Source organism: Anneissia japonica, unplaced genomic scaffold, assembly GCF_011630105.1.
Source record: "Anneissia japonica isolate Jap-2015-1 unplaced genomic scaffold, ASM1163010v1 scaffold287905_len56678_cov185, whole genome shotgun sequence".
In the NCBI taxonomy this organism is placed as follows: domain Eukaryota; kingdom Metazoa; phylum Echinodermata; class Crinoidea; order Comatulida; family Comatulidae; genus Anneissia; species Anneissia japonica.
Window position 1 is genome coordinate 16,854 of NW_022751508.1, and position 17,178 is coordinate 34,031.

The window sequence follows — 17,178 nt, forward strand, 5'->3', positions numbered from 1 at the left end:
TCTATTTTATTGCACTAAACTAACCTTTATATACCTACACATCATTCAGATGTGTATAAGAGACAGCCGATGCAAAGTTTATTCACCTTCTTTTGTCACAAATGAATCCTGTACTTTAAGTTTCAGCTTAGTTACTACACCTTTCCTAGCATGAGTGTTTTCTGGATGATCTTTGCATGTTTCTTGCTTCTCATGCACAGGAGAAGATGTCATACTAAGTCGTCGACTGATCTGTTGGTATTCATTGCTGTAGTACTGGCTTTTATTGATGTACTGGTCAATAGTAGCACACATTGGATCTCGGTAGTACAATTCTCTTTGGGGTTCCTTTTCCACTTGTTGCAGGAGTGTAGTCAGTGTTCCAGACTTCTGGATGTATGGTCGGTGGAGCTCCCAGTTTGTGTCAAGACCTGTCTCTTATACACATCTAGATGTGTATAAGAGAACTGTTTTCTAACTGCAGGGGAGCAGGCGGGTGTACACTAATGCGGGATTTTACCTGACTTGCCTGGTGCTGACCGTCACTATCAGCCTGATTCGAGCTTGGACCTTCGTGTACAGACATTTGAAATTGCTATCAAATCAAAAGGTAGAAACACTGTAAAAGTATGTCCTACAGTACTGCAAATGGTTCTTCGGAATTTCCACAACACGTTGCCACCATGTATCGTGATGGAGACACTCATATGTAAACAATACAGTCAGGCTACACACAAGCTCATTGTTCAGCCATCATCTTTATTGAACAACAACAGCGTACCTCAACGTACGAGGTCGAATGTCACCTCACAACTATGGGCGGCCAAACGGGCCATCACGTAACACAGGTCAGTCATACGGAAGGCTTAGTATGTTGGGATGCATGTCAGTCATTAGGAAGGTTAAGTATGTTAGGGTGCAGGTCAGATATAAGGAAGGTTAAGTATGTTGGGATGCAGGTCAGTCATAAGGAAGGCTTAGTATATTGGGTGCAGGTCACTTATAAGGAAGGCTTAGTATAATGTTGGGGTGCAGGTCAGTCATAAGAAAGGTTAAGTATGTTGGGTGGATGCAGGTCAGTCATAAGGAAGGTTAAGTATATTGGGATGCAGGTCAATCGTAAGGAAGACTTAGTATGTTGGGGTGTAGGTCAGTCATTAGGAAGGTTAATTATTATTATTATTATTATTATTATTTAAGTATGACTTCTTGTTATATACTCTTTGCTTGCATGTTACTTGCTTGCAACATACTAAGCCTTCCTAATGACTGACCAGCACCCCAACATACTTAACCGTCCTAGACTGACTTGTATCCCAACATACTTAACCTTCCTTATGACTGACCTGCACCCCAACATACTTAACCTTCCTAATGACTGACCTGCATCCCAACATACTTAACCTTCCTTGTGACTAACCTGCACCCCAACGTACTAAGCCTTCCTTATGACTGACTTGCACTCCAACATACTTAACCTTCCTAATAGGGAGCTTTTGATTTGTGCGACGACATGATGCTAGAACGAAATCTCTCATGCGTGACTGTCCTACCTGGCATCCTACGTCCTCTGCATATGTAGATTTGGCCAAATTGCGTTCCAGAATCTACTCGAGGAGGTGACCTGAACGTTCTCGCGTGCGCAGATAACTTCTTAATTACATCATTATGTTCTACGTCCTACCAAAGAGTATAAATAGAACAAGAGAGCCAACTGTGCTCATTGAGAGCGTAAAAGATGATACACCATACGCAGCTAGTGTAGGACACCAACTTAACGCTTGTATGCTCTTTTTATTACTCAGTACTCCACCGCGCACGGTCAGTTTGTCTGTTTATCTGTTCTCCACAAGATACAGTACTTTTGTTTTTTACCTGAGTTCATAGGGGGCATACAAAAAAAATAAAAAGTGCACACAACTGTCAGTGGGCGTCCTACGCAGATGTGACGTTTTTAAAAACGGGAGTATGCTCTCTTGTTCTATTTATACTTTTTGGTCCTACTGTCATCGTGCAATCGAAAGCTCCCTAATGATTGACATACTTAATAATAACCTTCCTTATGACTGACCTGCACCCTAAAATACTTCCTTCCTTATGACTGACCTGCACCCCATCATACTTAACCTTTCTAATGACTGACCTGCATCCCAACATGCTTATCCTTCCTAATGACTGACCTGCACCCCAACATACAGTACTAAGCCTCCCTTATGACTGATCAGCATCCCAACATACTAAGCCTTCCTTATGACTGACCTACACCCCAACATACTAAGCCTTCCTTATGACTGACCTGCATCCCAACATACTTAAATAATAATAATAATAATAATAATAATTAACCTTCCTAATGACTGACCTACACCCCAACATACTAAGTCTTCCTTACGATTGACCTGCATCCCAATATACTTAACCTTCCTTATGACTGACCTGCATCAACCCAACATACTTAACCTTTCTTATGACTGACCTGCACCCCAACATTATACTAAGCCTTCCTTATAAGTGACCTGCACCCAATATACTAAGCCTTCCTTATGACTGACCTGCATCCCAACATACTTAACCTTCCTTATATCTGACCTGCACCCTAACATACTTAACCTTCCTAATGACTGACATGCATTCCAACATACTAAGCCTTCCGTATGACTGACCTGCACCCCAACATAATTAACCTTCCTTATACCTGACCTGCACCCCAACATACTTAACCTTCCTAATGACTGACATGCATCCCAACATACAGTACTATAAGCCTTCCTTGTGACTGACCTACACCCCAACATACTAAGCCTTCCTTATGACTGACCTGCATCCCAACATACTTAACCTTCCTTATGACTGACCAGCACCCCAACATACTTATTTTGTGGTAGTAGCGCACTCTTCATTTCTTTGCATGCATGCAAAAATAAGGATAGTCGGGCATCTTGCAATTCTATATCTTTGATGCAAGTCAGTTATAAGGTAGCTAGTATGAGTTCCAGTGAAATCAAAGTGAATTTTGAACCTCTGGTGAAATGATACAGCATTGTCCAATTTTCAGTTTTATAGTTTTCTTGTCTTTTTTATACTTTGTCATTGGAGTAATTAACTAAATTTTTCTTAGGACCACAAGAACCCAAGAATGGTGGCAAAAGTCAATTAGCTATTATGCACTTGTCAATTGTAACCCCCCCCCCCCGCCTAGCGGGGACTTAACCATGCGGGCATCATTTTAACATACATCCCCGGCTAAGTCCCTGTCACCTATCGCCGGCAAATATTTCGTAGTCCCGGTAAAACACCCAGCTAATAAATGATTGAATGATAAGGCCATGCCTACCATAGCAAACAGCGAGACAAAAACAATTTGAAGGTCTAGCCCATCTGTCAAGCCTATGTCTGAATCATAGAAGCATGTGAGAGCTAGGCCATGGAGATGAGTTTGCTTGATGGAAGCACTACACATGCGTATCACTAGGCAGATTTCCATGAACTGATTTAACAAAAAATATTCACTCGACACAATAACGTCTCCTCGGTCTCCATCTTTATGTGGTGGAGGTTCGAATTTTATTGTGAAATTTACACCGTGATCTATAAAAAATGAAACCATGATGGTAGGCCTAGAGTACCGGTAGGCAATTCTTAATTACCAAAATACACAGCAATTGCTGAATGCCTTGGCCCAGTGTAGGCGAATAGCTAGAAACATCAGAAACCCAGGCTGTTCCAATGTGTAAAATTTCCGGCCCTTTTCGATGGCAGTAACATTTATGGGTGAATTTTAGGTACGTCATGGCACAATGGCGACACAACTATGCATACGTCCCCGGCCAGTGCCTCGCTATGGCCTGGGTCCAGGACTACAATTGATAAGTGCATTAAGGATGTGGCACATTTAAGATGTAAGACACAGATGAAGCTGGACATTTTTGGTGATCATAGAGCCTTGGTGGCAATGTAGAGCAGTGATAGACTTCTAGTAATGTGGAGTGTTGATGGTGGTGTGGGAGGCTTTGATGGTGAAAGATCTATTAGTGATGTGCAGCAGCGCCGATGCAAAGTTTATTCACCTTCTTTTGTCACAAATGAATCCTGTACTTTAAGTTTCAGCTTAGTTACTACACCTTTCCTAGCATGAGTGTTTTCTGGATGATCTTTGCATGTTTCTTGCTTCTCATGCACAGGAGAAGATGTCATACTAAGTCGTCGACTGATCTGTTGGTATTCATTGCTGTAGTACTGGCTTTTATTGATGTACTGGTCAATAGTAGCACACATTGGATCTCGGTAGTACAATTCTCTTTGGGGTTCCTTTTCCACTTGTTGCAGGAGTGTAGTCAGTGTTCCAGACTTCTGGATGTATGGTCGGTGGAGCTCCCAGTTTGTGTCAAGACATTGGAAAAGAATATCTGCAAGAATTTTGTAATATCAATAATGAAGAATTACCTAACTTTTGAAGTGAATAATATTTATATAACAAAGATCCTGTAAAGGGGCCATTGCCATTGCAATTATTTAGATCTCAATTGAGTTGCGTAGAATCAAGTTTCTTGTAAAGGACATACGCATTTGAAACTACAGCCAGGTGGTGTTCAGGAATAAATTCAATTATGCAATCTGGGTATCCCTCTAATGCACTGCACTGCATCAGCAACATAAAATATTAAGATTTAGTATCAAATTATAACAACATATCAAGAAAAATACATCAAAGTTGAGACTTGCCTGGTCCAAGCATATTCTTTACTGGATATGAATGATAATGGAAGATGTCAAGAGGTGTTGGACTTCTTGCTGATGTGGGCTGGTACTTCTTGATTGGAATAGAGCTGTTGAAAAGATAAGTAAGGGATAATAAATAAATACCAAAGTATATGAAATCAAAACATCTTGGCTCTAAAGCTGCATTCACATCGGATCTAACTGAAATTCAGACTGCTTTTCTGAAGCGCTAAATGCCAGTATCCCTATTTCTTACACACCGATTTGATTTTCTGATCGGTTCAGTAAGCCTTCCAATCCAAATATTTGGATTCAGTATGAATGCACCGTTAGATGATGACATAATCTGTCTAGAAAAATGGTAAACACTCTCTGAGCAGAAGCAACCACTCCTGTGGCTTATTCAAAGTTTGCAAAACTCAACTATGCCTACTACAAACTACAACATAGCACGAAGGTGACACAAGTAAAAAAACCACTACTTGGCATAATGCTGGAATCCTGTATTATTTTGGTACCATCAGAAAAGGAACTTACCAACCTTTGATTGCATTAGTGATGGCATGATTTTGCCAGAAGCATCCTATCAATTTTTACCACCTGGTATGGTTGTTTGTACGTTCATTTGTTTGTGTGAATCAAAGGTACTACACAGGTGTTAATGTGGCTTCCTTTAGCGAATAGTTTATCAGCCATTGTCAATCCACTGCTGGATGAAGGCCTCAGTATGACTTTTCCAAAATTTCCGGTCTTGTGCAATGACTGACTAATTACAGGTTTTCCAATATTGGTCTATCTCGTCTCTCCATCTTTTCCCTGGTCTTCCCCTTTTACTTTTTCCTAGATAAGGTGTCCACTCGGTGATTAAAGCACTCCATCTGTTATCGTACGTCATGAGATGTGTCCTGCCCAGTTCCATTTCTTTTTCTTAATCGTTGTGACCAAACCATTGACTCTTGTCTCTAATCCAATTGAGTGTTTTTCTGTTTCTGAGTGTGATGTTCAACATACTTCTTTCCATCTTGTGTCACTGCGAGTTTGAGTTAAAGGTTCTTTGTGATGGTCCAAGTTTCGCTGCCATATGGTGGCTGGGATAATGCATTGGTTGAATACTTTTCTTTTTAGATATAATGGTAGTTCGCTTTTCATTATATGTGGCAAAGACAAGCCAAACCAGTCACTCGTCGCAAATCGTGTTTCAGAGAAAATGGCCAAATCATGCTGGAATGTCAAATTTTTGAAAATCTATTTTATTGCACTAAACTAACCTTTATATACCTACACATCATTCTATGCTGTTATTTTCCCAATGTGCAATGTTAAAACAACATTTCTTAAGGATTTGATGATAGTTTCTGCATGAGAAATGCCTGAAATCATAAACTTTGAAGGCTGATTTCTCATATATAGTTCTTTAAACAGCTGTGTGTTTAAACGCTCGTAACTTCATAAGGAAATGTCTGATTTGAATGATTTTTTTACCATTTTATAGCTATTATTTTACTCTCTAACACTGTATTAATAACTCAAAATCGATTTTTGCGATGAGTGACTGGTTTGGCTTGTCTTTGCCACATATTCTTATGTCTGGCAAAGGCTCCACATCCTGCTCTTATTCTTCTTTTGATTTCTTTTTCTTGGTCTTTATCTCTCAGGGAGAACCTTTGTCCCAGGTATTCGTCTTCCTTTTGAACTTCAGAATCATTTATTTTTTAGACTTTCTGTATAGTATCGGCATTTGACATAAATTTTGTATTGCTCATGTTCATTTTTAGGCCTGCTTTCTTGCTTTCCCTTTCAAGATCTTCCAGCATCTTTTTTAGGTGATCTCTTGAGTGACTTATTATAACAATATCATCAGCAAAACGAAGATGGGTGAGATTTTCTCTGTTTATGTTAACTCCCATTTGGTCCCAATTGATTGACTTGAATATTTCTTCATGGGTTGCTGTGAATAACTTCGGTGAGATGGTTATATTGGGATATCATTGCTCTTTTTGTGTAATGTGACTGTGTTGTAGCAATCTGTATGTATGTCTTTGATAATGTTAATGTATTTGTTGTCTATTCCTTGTTTTTGTAGGGCTTATATGACTATCTTTGTCTCAACGGAGTCAAATGCCTTTTGGCAATCTACAAAGGCTATCCATAATTCTAGATTGAATTCTTGACATTTCTCTTGAAGCTGGTTCATTGTATGGATGTGGTCTGTTGTGGAGAAGTCCTGCCTAAATCCAGCCTGTTCTCTAGGTTGATTTTCATCTAGTATGGCTTCTAGCCTGTTGGTAAGAATTCTGCTGTACAGTTTGTACAGGTTTGATAGTAGACAGATGAGGGCGATAGTTTGTCAGGTCTATTTCATTTTATTGATAGCATGCCTGACTTCCCAGCTTGTTATTGTAGGTATTGATGCTTTATTATAGTTGTGTGGTTGCAGTGGTTGCAATAGTGCTTCGTTGCTGTTGTATAGGTCTTTATAAAATTCTTCGTCTCTTTTTAGGATTCGGTCTTGGTCATGGATTGTTTCTCCTCCTCTGTTATTTAGACAGTTATCTTTTGTTTACCTTCCTCTAGCCTTATGTTTTCTTTAGACCTCTGTTATTCTCAATAGTTAATTTAATTTCTGTAGTGTTGTAATTTCTAATATCATCTCTCGGTTTCTTCCTAATTGTCTTACATGTTTCTGCATATTCTATGTTTCGCCTACTGTTCCCATTGTTTTTCATCTCCCTCCTTTTTTCCATTAGTTTTTTGGTTTCTTCAGAAATTTTGTTGATCTTGTGCTTTTGCTTGTTTTTGCCTGCAACTTTTATAGTCGAGTCTGGTATTATTCTGGTAACGATGTCTAGTGTTTGTTCATGAGGCTCGTTCTCTCTAATTTTGGTTTCTAAGCTTTCAAGTCTGTTCGATAGTTCTATCTGAAATTATCTTCTTTCTTTTAACTTTGTTAAATTTGATTTTGGGTGTTTGCTTTTGATTAGTTTTTCTCTTTCTAGTCTTGTGTTAAACTTTACTTTTGCTATCACTAATTTATGGTCGCTTTCTGTGTTCACCTTGTTGATAACTGTGACATCTTTTATGATTTCTGGTTTGTCTGCAAGGATCAGATAAATTTGGTTTCGGGTTCTTCCATTTGGGCTCCTCCATGTCTATTTAGGATGGTATTTTTTTCTAAAGAATGTGATCATGATTTTGAAGTTGTGGTTTATTGCAAATTCTACCATTTTGATCTCCCCTGTCATTTCTTTCACCATATCCAAATTGGCCTACTACTCCTCGATCATTATCTTCAATTTTACCTACTTTTGCATTGAAATCTCCGATTATGAGTGTGTAGTGTTCCTTTTTGCCATTTAAAATTTCTGTTATGTTTTCATAGTGCTGCTTCATTTCTTCGTCGCTGGTTGGTGCATAAGTCAGAATAATTTTCATGTTGTATCTTCTGTTAATCTTGATTTTGAGAACAGCTAATCTGTGGTTGATCCCTTTTATTTCTATAATATTTCCTGCCAAAATTTTATGGATTATAAATCCTACTCCAAGTTGGCTAGTGTTTTGACCTATGTGGTAGAAAATATGTCCACTATTTAGTTGCATTAGTCTCTCGCCATGTCTCCTGACTTCAAAAAGTCCGATAATGTCCCATTTCATTTTGCTTTGAAGTAGTGCTTCTTCTAGCTCTATTAGCGAATAATAATAATAATGGATTCTAGTTGCTGTTATTAGGGTCACGACACGTAGGTTAACTAACAGCATGACCCCCACCTGGCACTGCCATTAGAAAAGTTACCACTTCAAGATTCCCTGTACTTACCTGCCTACAGTAAGTCTTCCAGAAGCAGTAGCCAAGGCTCTCTTGCTATCATCATGTAAATCATTAGTTGACATTTCCTTTTTCCTTGGTGATGAGGGCCTAGCTGAGATGCTTTGTCTGTAATAAGGCTGATGCATATCCACATTGGTGCTAGTGGCTGGGTTTTCAGCTTTAAAAGAAATACAGATTGATTTACAGGATTTATTTGAGTATAAATAAAATCATTAAAGCTAAAATGGTATTTTTTACAAATAGATTATAGAAGAAGAGCTGAACCCGAAAAACTAATGAAACAACATCTGGGTTCCCCATTTCCCCGACAGTGCTCTTGCTTACGTTTTCATCATCTACGCAATAAATACTGTTAGTTAGTTAGTATAGTTAAGCCTAATATGGAGTGACACACCTTTTTGGAGTTGCACACCTTTTGGCGACAGTAGTCCTCCGACCTCTTTTCCCACTCCATGGTACATTCAAAGTTGTATTGCATTTTTTGTCATTTGCTTTGCCGAAATAAATAAAATAAAAATAAAATAAAATATTCAACTTATAATGGACCAGAAACCACGACTCAGAAATACTGGGATGGTGTCCGGCGAAGGATAGTTTTACCTTTTATAGTAGTTTAAGTCATTACAATCACAATCTCAATTTTCAAGCCCCAGAACTTTGACTCAGAAATACCGGGATGATGTCCGGCGGGGGATAGTTTATTACCTGATATAGTTACGTTTTTACCTGTTATTATATACTATTTCTGGGTGGACTTTTGCACTTTTATTTATGTAAAATGTCCTTACAAATGACAAATTAATATAATACAGGTACTGAATACTGAATATTTTTACCACTCTATCAAATTGTCCCCCGCTCGGGAGACGTTCCATCACTTTTTAACTGCAAATTGCACAAAGAGCTCATTCCTCTCTTATAGTTCTTTGGTATATCATTGATCAACAACCACCTTATAACAATTACAGCTAGCATTCTTTATCTACTTTACAAGTTTACAACAAAAAATACCCACACATCAAAACTTATCATTACAAAAATTGTAATTAATAGCAATGTCACAGCACCTAAAACTAACTATGAATTTTAAAGAGAGGCACATCATTTGACCAAATAAGAACACAAATGGAACAAAAGTACCATTCCTATGGCCCGTAGCATATATTAAAGTGATTTGGTGAAACTAAGGATTTGCATGTAATCTATCTAAAATGATTAACTTTGTAGGAAACAAACAATAAAGACATATTCTCTAATTATATTTTTCTGAATACGGTGATACTCATCGGGGGATGGGGGGCCTTGCAATGGCTAGCTAAGAGTTTTGAGATGTAAAGAACTGGTTATTAGATTTTATTAGATTTTTTTATTAGATTTTAAATAGTATTTTTATTTATGGTATTAATAAGTTGTTAGGCCTACTTGAAGAAAGCGCTGTACCATACCTGTCATGATGGCCATGATACTTTTGCTATAGTGTTCATTAAGAGACTTGAGAGCCTGTGCAGTGCCCAGGAGGTCTCCTCCAAGAGACTCTGGCAACCTCCAACGATTTGTGCAGCCAACTTGAGAACGTACTCGACATCGTGGGGACACCTCAAGCTACAATAAAAATAAATAGCATAAAGTAATCATGTTTACTATTTCATTACAATGAACTCTGAACATTTTACATTAAACAGTATCTCAGGGGTCTCAAGTTGGAAGATGTAGCCACTTCCAGGAGATCTGTTTAAATGAACTTTAAACACATACAGTATAATTCTATTTTCCTGTGCATGGTGATCAGCATTGATGTCCGGGAAACAATTTTACATACAGTAGTAAAAAACACATGTTTCCATGACTTGCAGAAACTTGGAACCCCTGGTATTATTTTATAGACTTAAACTGCTCTTGAAGGACTTTGTTACATATGCTACAAACCATTGGCGGTTGTCTTCCATCTACCACAACACCCTGAAGAGCTGTAAGTGGTGCATTATGGAATGCTCTGAAAAGGTATTTAAAATTAAAAAAATTAAAATAATTCACAAATTCAATTATACAGAAATTATACATTATAACATTATAATATACTTATTTTGTTATAATTTGTGTACAGTATGGTGCCCCTTATAGATAAAAATCGACAAAAGAAATAAATAAAAAAAACAAAACAAAAAACAGAATAGGCTAGGTAGGCCTAGGCCCCTATGCCAACAGTTGAAAAACTGACGAAAAATAGTTTCTTTTTACCTTTTATAGTATCTAACAAGAGACTTATCCACAACTAGGCCTACTGTCATACTTAAATAGTACAGAAGTAATGATTATTGGAAAATAAGTGAATTATATGAAAGTCAAATCATTAAAGAATGTTTTAAATAACTTGGTAAGTGATTTGACGGCCGAATGCGAAAACGTATACTACTACTACTGCTACTAATACAACTACAGGCAATATTAATAGGGCCTAGGCTATTTGAATGTAAGAAAAAATGGCCCCAGTAAAAATTGCCCTGGTAAAAATGGCCCCACAAATGACAAGTAGGTAAAAATGGCCCCAATGAAAAAATTCAGAAATAGAAATTATATTTTTTTTTAAATCTTCAAAAATTTAAAAACTGTATATAGCAAGAATTGAATCAATAAATAAAAAATAGCCCCCAATTATACAATTCAATCAAAAAATAAATTTTCAATGCTGTAAAATACCCTGTAAATTTATAAAATAAGTTTTATTTTTTCCTTTGAAAATAAGATCAATTTATGTGATTTTAAAAAATTTTTTTCTAAAAGTATTTGTTTTTTAACAAATAAAGTTACACAACAGATGCAAATAATGTACTAAGAGATTATCGGATAACAATGGCCATTGAACAACATTTTTTGATAGTAGAAATAAAAGTTTTAAAAACGTTATTCCACTAACAAAGTAGAGGAATGACATGCATACAGTACTTTAACTACCAAAATATGCAACTCATAGATAACAACAAAATTCACTTTTGTTAAGTATCAAATGAAATAACTTTACATGTTATAAACAATGAAAATAAACAGTAGTTAAAGCATGTGGATAAATTGTGTGTTTGAATCACAAGTTCATGTATGGGAAAAGGGAGAGGCTTACTTTCTCACAAAGTTAGCAATAAATGTTCTGTTTAGAGTTACTTCAAAGAAGTATTTGTTTATCAAATATTGTTTTTAGTAATCTGAATAATTAGGAATACATTTATTTAAGAAACTTATTTAATTGCATACTTGGTTTTTACTCCCCGCCAACTAAATCCAAGTGACTACTACTGGCTCAGAAACCAGTGGACATAATAGTTTTTGTTGTCAATTTATTATTTTCAAAACTATACTAAATAATGTAAATACATGTAGTTATCATTATGTAAATATGGCAATTATGCTAAGAATTAAAATAGTGTGTAAGGGTAGGGTAATTATGGTAGGATTAAATGGTATTGCAAATCCCACAAACCTCCTAAAACACACTGTAGAAAACCAAATAATTCAATTGTGATTGACTCACTTCAATAAGAAAATTAAATACATTCATAAGAACCTAATTTATGGTTAAAATGTTGATTTTTTTTTGTGAAAAAATACTTGCAAAATACACCACAAACCTCCAAACACACTGCAAACCCCATCCAAACCCTTTAATTATGATTGTAGAACTTTCTTTTTCTTAAACAAATAATAATTTGATGTTCATATCAACCCATTGTGGGGATTACCAATACCCAGATTGAATTTCTGGAAAATTGTGATTCCGCCTCAGTGAATTTGGCCACAAATAAATTGCTTTAGTATTAATAAATGCATGATTTATGTTGATCTATTGATTATGTTGTTGCTATTTTTTAACATTCAAATGGAAAGTGTTATTAATGGCATTTTTATCTTTGAGTACTGTATGTAATTCCTGCAAAAAGTAAAATATAAATGGAAATTTATTTGATGTTAGATTCCCTTTAAAAAATAAATTATTTCAGTTAAAAAAAATGAATAATGATTTTTTTTAAATTTTATTATTGGGGGCCATTTTTACCTACCTGTCATTTAGGACCATTTTTACTGGGGCCATTTTTTCCTGAGCCATTATTACCGTACACTAGGCCGTTTTAGCAAGATTCAAGATAGATTTTATTGTCACATATAAAAAAAAAATATACATGAGATTTGCTTTCCTGTGCTTATACATAAAAAAAAAACAAAAACACAAACACATTACATAAAATATAAATATATCACAAATACAATAGCACCAAAAACCTTAACTAACTTTACTAAAGAGAAAGACAGTGGAATTGAGCTTAAACAACAAAGGTACCTAAATAATACTGAATATTTTGAATAGTTAATAAATTAAAAACCAAGTATATACTTACATATTGTATTTTAACAACTCTTTTGGCATTTTAGGTGGAACGGCGGGTAGAAACGGCAATTTCGGTCGTTTTCCTTGGTTATGAATACTACCAACCGGTGGCATCAACAGAATATCATCCGACGGCGACATTGTTTATCCTTCCTTCTTCTGTTTCAGTTTTTCTACAACAGAAAAATCAACAATTATTAGTCTAGCCCTGCGGGCATTCACAGCTATCCGTTGGCATAGGCCTACATTTTTTTTTTTATCGTGTTTTTGCTTTCAAAGGGATACTGTATTTGAGTCGTTGACATTCAACAATACCTGGCTTATCAAACAAGCAGCACAAAGTTTGTTTATGGTGTTACACGATTCACTTTTACCTGTTTTGTACACACAATAAACAATGCCGTTTCACGAATCACAAAAAACATCACGACACATCCAACACACCTAGCTTAGCAACTGTATCCATGTGGTGGCGCTATTTTTAGTGATGTGATTAGGGGATTCCCCGACGGCTCTTTATCGCGCAATAGTCCGTGATGTACCGTCGTTGTGCAGAAGTGTAAAAGCCTTGTTCGCACTGGATTTTAAAAATGGTAAATTTAACCAGGGTAACTTTAACCAAAGTCATGGGTACATTTCACCATTGTTCGCACTTGGATTATTTCACGCGGTTAGTTTTACCATAGTTGTACCATGGAGGTATTATTGAGAAGGAGATCACTCGGCAAAGCTTCCCTTTGACGCGACAAACCCATGTGTTCCCCGCTTTTGCATCGCGCGCGGGCGTATTACCCTATAATTCACATTTTTTCGTTAGCAACAACTTGACAACGACATGCATTTATACGCTTCCAGCAGAGCAGTTGTGCAAAAAGCGTTTGATTTTAACCCATTAAATATCTTTATAATGAACAGTGTTCCCCTGATTAGATTTTTCGGACTTTTGGTATGTTACGGTATTATTTGTATATTTCAGGAACGGATTCCGTAAAATATTTATGTTAAAATTACTTCTGTGTTCATTATAATTTTGTCTAAAGATTGATTAGTTCTCGTATAAAGCTAAGTCAGCGTAAAACTGAAAAATACTCAGATTTTGGATTGATTTTTCGAATAATTAACCCTCGTTGACCCTAAAATGACTTAAGCCTTGTTCGCACTGGATTTAAAAAATGGTAAATTTAACCAGGGTAACTTTAACCAAAGTCATAGGTACATTTCACCATTGTTCGCACTTGGATTATTCACGCGGTTAGTTTTACCATAGTTTTACCATGGAGGTAGTATTGAGAAGGAGATCACTCGGCAACAGTTCCCTTTGACGCGACAAACCCATGTGTTCCCCGCTTTTGGATCGCGCGCGGGCGTATTACCTTATAATTCACATTTTTTCGTTAGCAACAACTTGACAACGACATGCATTTATACGCTTCCAGCAGAGCAGTTGTGCAAATTAAATATCTTTATAATGAACAGTGTTCCCCTGATTAGATTTTTCGGACTTTTGGTATGTTATTATTTGTATATTTCAGGAACGGATTCCGTAAAATATTTATGTTAAAATTACTTCTGTGTTCATTATAATTTTGTCTAAAGATTGATTAGTTCGACTATAAAGCTAAGTCAGCGTAAAACTGAAAAATACTCAAATTTTGGATTGATTTTTCGAATAATTAACCCTCGTTAACCCTAAAATGACTTAGTTTATTATAATCTTCAATCATTTATTAATTAATATCTGTTAAAATTAGAATTAGCGAATTTTGGCCAATTTATGGAAATTGAAGTTAAACTATACTATACTTTTAAAGGTCATGTAAATGTTGGATTAAATTCGAAACTTTTTTTGGTGGAAAATATTAATATGTTTGATATTTTATGAGAGATAAATGTATCAGCTTCAAAATGGAAACGATTGCGCAGCTATAGCGATTGACTGTATGTAGTGCGCATCGAGAAAAGAAGGTGCTCTCCATTTCGCCATGTTCAATTTTTTCGGTAAACTATGCCTACTGAAAATTTGATGGCGGGTAACACATGGATGGGACTTCCAAGGATGGCGCGTGAAGAACGTAAACGTTCTTCACGCGCTGCGGCAGCTTTGATCTTGGTTCATTTGCATAGCGAGCCATACATTTAAATCCTTTTTTTTCCCACCGTGGAGCTTTGCCCGTGTAGTCCAGTCATGCGCAGTACATACACTTTTTCGAATCGTCGATCCGGAAGTATGCGGCGCTGATAGAGATGTTGTTAAAATACAGATATACAGATACATACATGCAGATATATTTATATATATGTACTGTATTTATTTATATATCTATTTATATTTATATATATATTATTTCTGTCTCTTATACTAAATACCTAGGCCCTTCACCCCTAAGCCAGAGGCCCGGCTTTTTCCCACACATGAAGTTGTTCATCTAGGCCTAAACTAGGTAATATGCCGAGGGCCTTGGTCTAGGCCTAGGTTGACTGAACTTTAATGTTTTTTTAAAGCATTAAAGTAAAGTCTAAAATTTTAGAGAAAGACATGATAATATACATACCTGTATACGTACTATTTTGAATCCAAAATACCATGTAAATGCGTGTGTTTACAGTCATAATTTGGATGAATTCCAAAATGGCGTATTTAGAAATTGGTTTAAAAATCTACGCTGGTTCCCGGCGTTTGAGGCTGCTCCAGTATAGTAAATAAACTGTTGTAATCTGATTGTATATACAATATACAGGACGGCATAAGCCAGATTAGGATTATATAACCCTCGCATATTGCATTTTACAAGGACAGTCACCAGTCCTACATATATGTATATGATGACAGTAGAATAATGGGGTGGTAGTGCGCATTGAGAAAAGAAGGTGCTCTCCATTTCGTCATGTTTAATTTTTTGGTCAACTATGCCTGTTGAAAATTTAATGGCGGGGAACACATGGGACTTCAAAGGCATTTATTAATTAATAAATGATTAAGGATTATAATAAACTAAGTCATTTTAGGGTTAACGAGGGTTAACTATTCGAAAAATGAATCCAAAATCTGAGTATTTTTCAGTTTTACACTGACTTAGCATTATAGTCGAACCAGTCAATCTTTAGACAAAATTATAATGAACACAGAAGTAATTTTAACATAAATATTTTACGGAATCCGTTCCTGAAATATACAAATAATAACATACCAAAAGCCCGAAAAAATCTAATCAGGGGAACATTGTTCATTATAAAGATATTTAATGGGTTAAAATCAAACGTTTTATTGCACAACTGCTCTGCTGGAAGCGTATAAATGCATGTCGTTGCCAAGTTGTTGCTAACGAAAAAGTGTGAATTATAGGGTAATACGCCTGCGTGCGATCCAAAAGCGGGGAACACATTGGTTTGTCGCGTCAAAGGGATCTGTTGCCGAGTGATCTCCTTCTCAATAATACCTCCATGGTTTTACCAAGATTTAACCTTGTCATGAACCTTGTGTATAAAAAATATTATTGAGGGCGCTAGTTTGTGACTTCAACTTCCGGTTTTGTTCGAGCGGTGTCAACATGGAAGGAGTTTTAACCGTGTTGCACGTTCGCATTGGACTTCTTGACCAGCGTGGTTAGTTTAACCATGGAGGAAATATATTTAATAATAATATATTTCCTCCATGGTTTAACCGAGACCGTGGTTAAGTTTTACTGGGCAGGCTGAGGTCGGTAAGATTAACCATTCGGCTTGGTTAATTTAACCCTGAGGGAATTGTAACCGACGTTCGGATTGGATTTTTTTTTTTGGTCAATTTAGCCAGTGACTCGGTTAATTTGACCAAATTAAGTCCAGTGCGATAGGGGCTTAATTCATATAGCCTGGGTGCAGTAGGAAATTAGCAGGAAAAAAGTAAAGGAAAATTTATTTTTGGTTTTTCTGAATCAGTATATCATATAGTGTCTAAGAAAAAAATCCCCATTCTTAAAGCTTGGGCAATTTTTTTTATAGCACTTTAAAATTTTGACATAAAATATCCTATTTTGGGCTAATTAAGATGGGGGTAAGGAAAATAAATGTATGTTTTTAATCACTTTTACATATGCTATGTGTATCAAATGTAACAAGGACTTGGCTAAATAGTTACTCCTCACTCTCGTTAAATAATTTAATCGGAATAATGGCGTCATCACAAAAAATTCCAAGATGGCTGACATTTTGGCGGTAAAACTCTTTTAAAATGTAAATTTAACTTTATTGTTATAAGAGCAATTTCAAAACAATATATATCCATACACACACACACATA

The 17,178-nt window shown here is 36.2% G+C and overlaps 1 protein-coding gene across 4 annotated transcripts in view; it reads right to left on the reverse strand.

Moving 5' to 3' along the window:
- The window catches only part of LOC117121754 (BTB/POZ domain-containing protein 16-like), a 21,341-nt gene extending 7,980 nt beyond the window's left edge, over positions 1-13,361 (reverse strand). The window contains exons 1-7 of one of the 4 annotated variants that reach the window (XM_033267057.1): positions 13,215-13,358; positions 12,910-13,072; positions 10,451-10,517; positions 9,970-10,126; positions 8,513-8,669; positions 4,702-4,805; positions 4,047-4,385 (exon numbers count right to left, since the gene is read on the reverse strand). In XM_033267057.1, coding sequence (XP_033122948.1) covers positions 4,047-4,385; positions 4,702-4,805; positions 8,513-8,669; positions 9,970-10,126; positions 10,451-10,517; positions 12,910-13,040 — 955 coding nt within the window. In that variant the 5' untranslated portion in view covers positions 13,041-13,072; positions 13,215-13,358. The other 3 variants (XM_033267056.1, XM_033267055.1, XM_033267058.1) reach the window with 3 other exon arrangements.
- Positions 13,362-17,178: the final 3,817 nt, after the last annotated feature.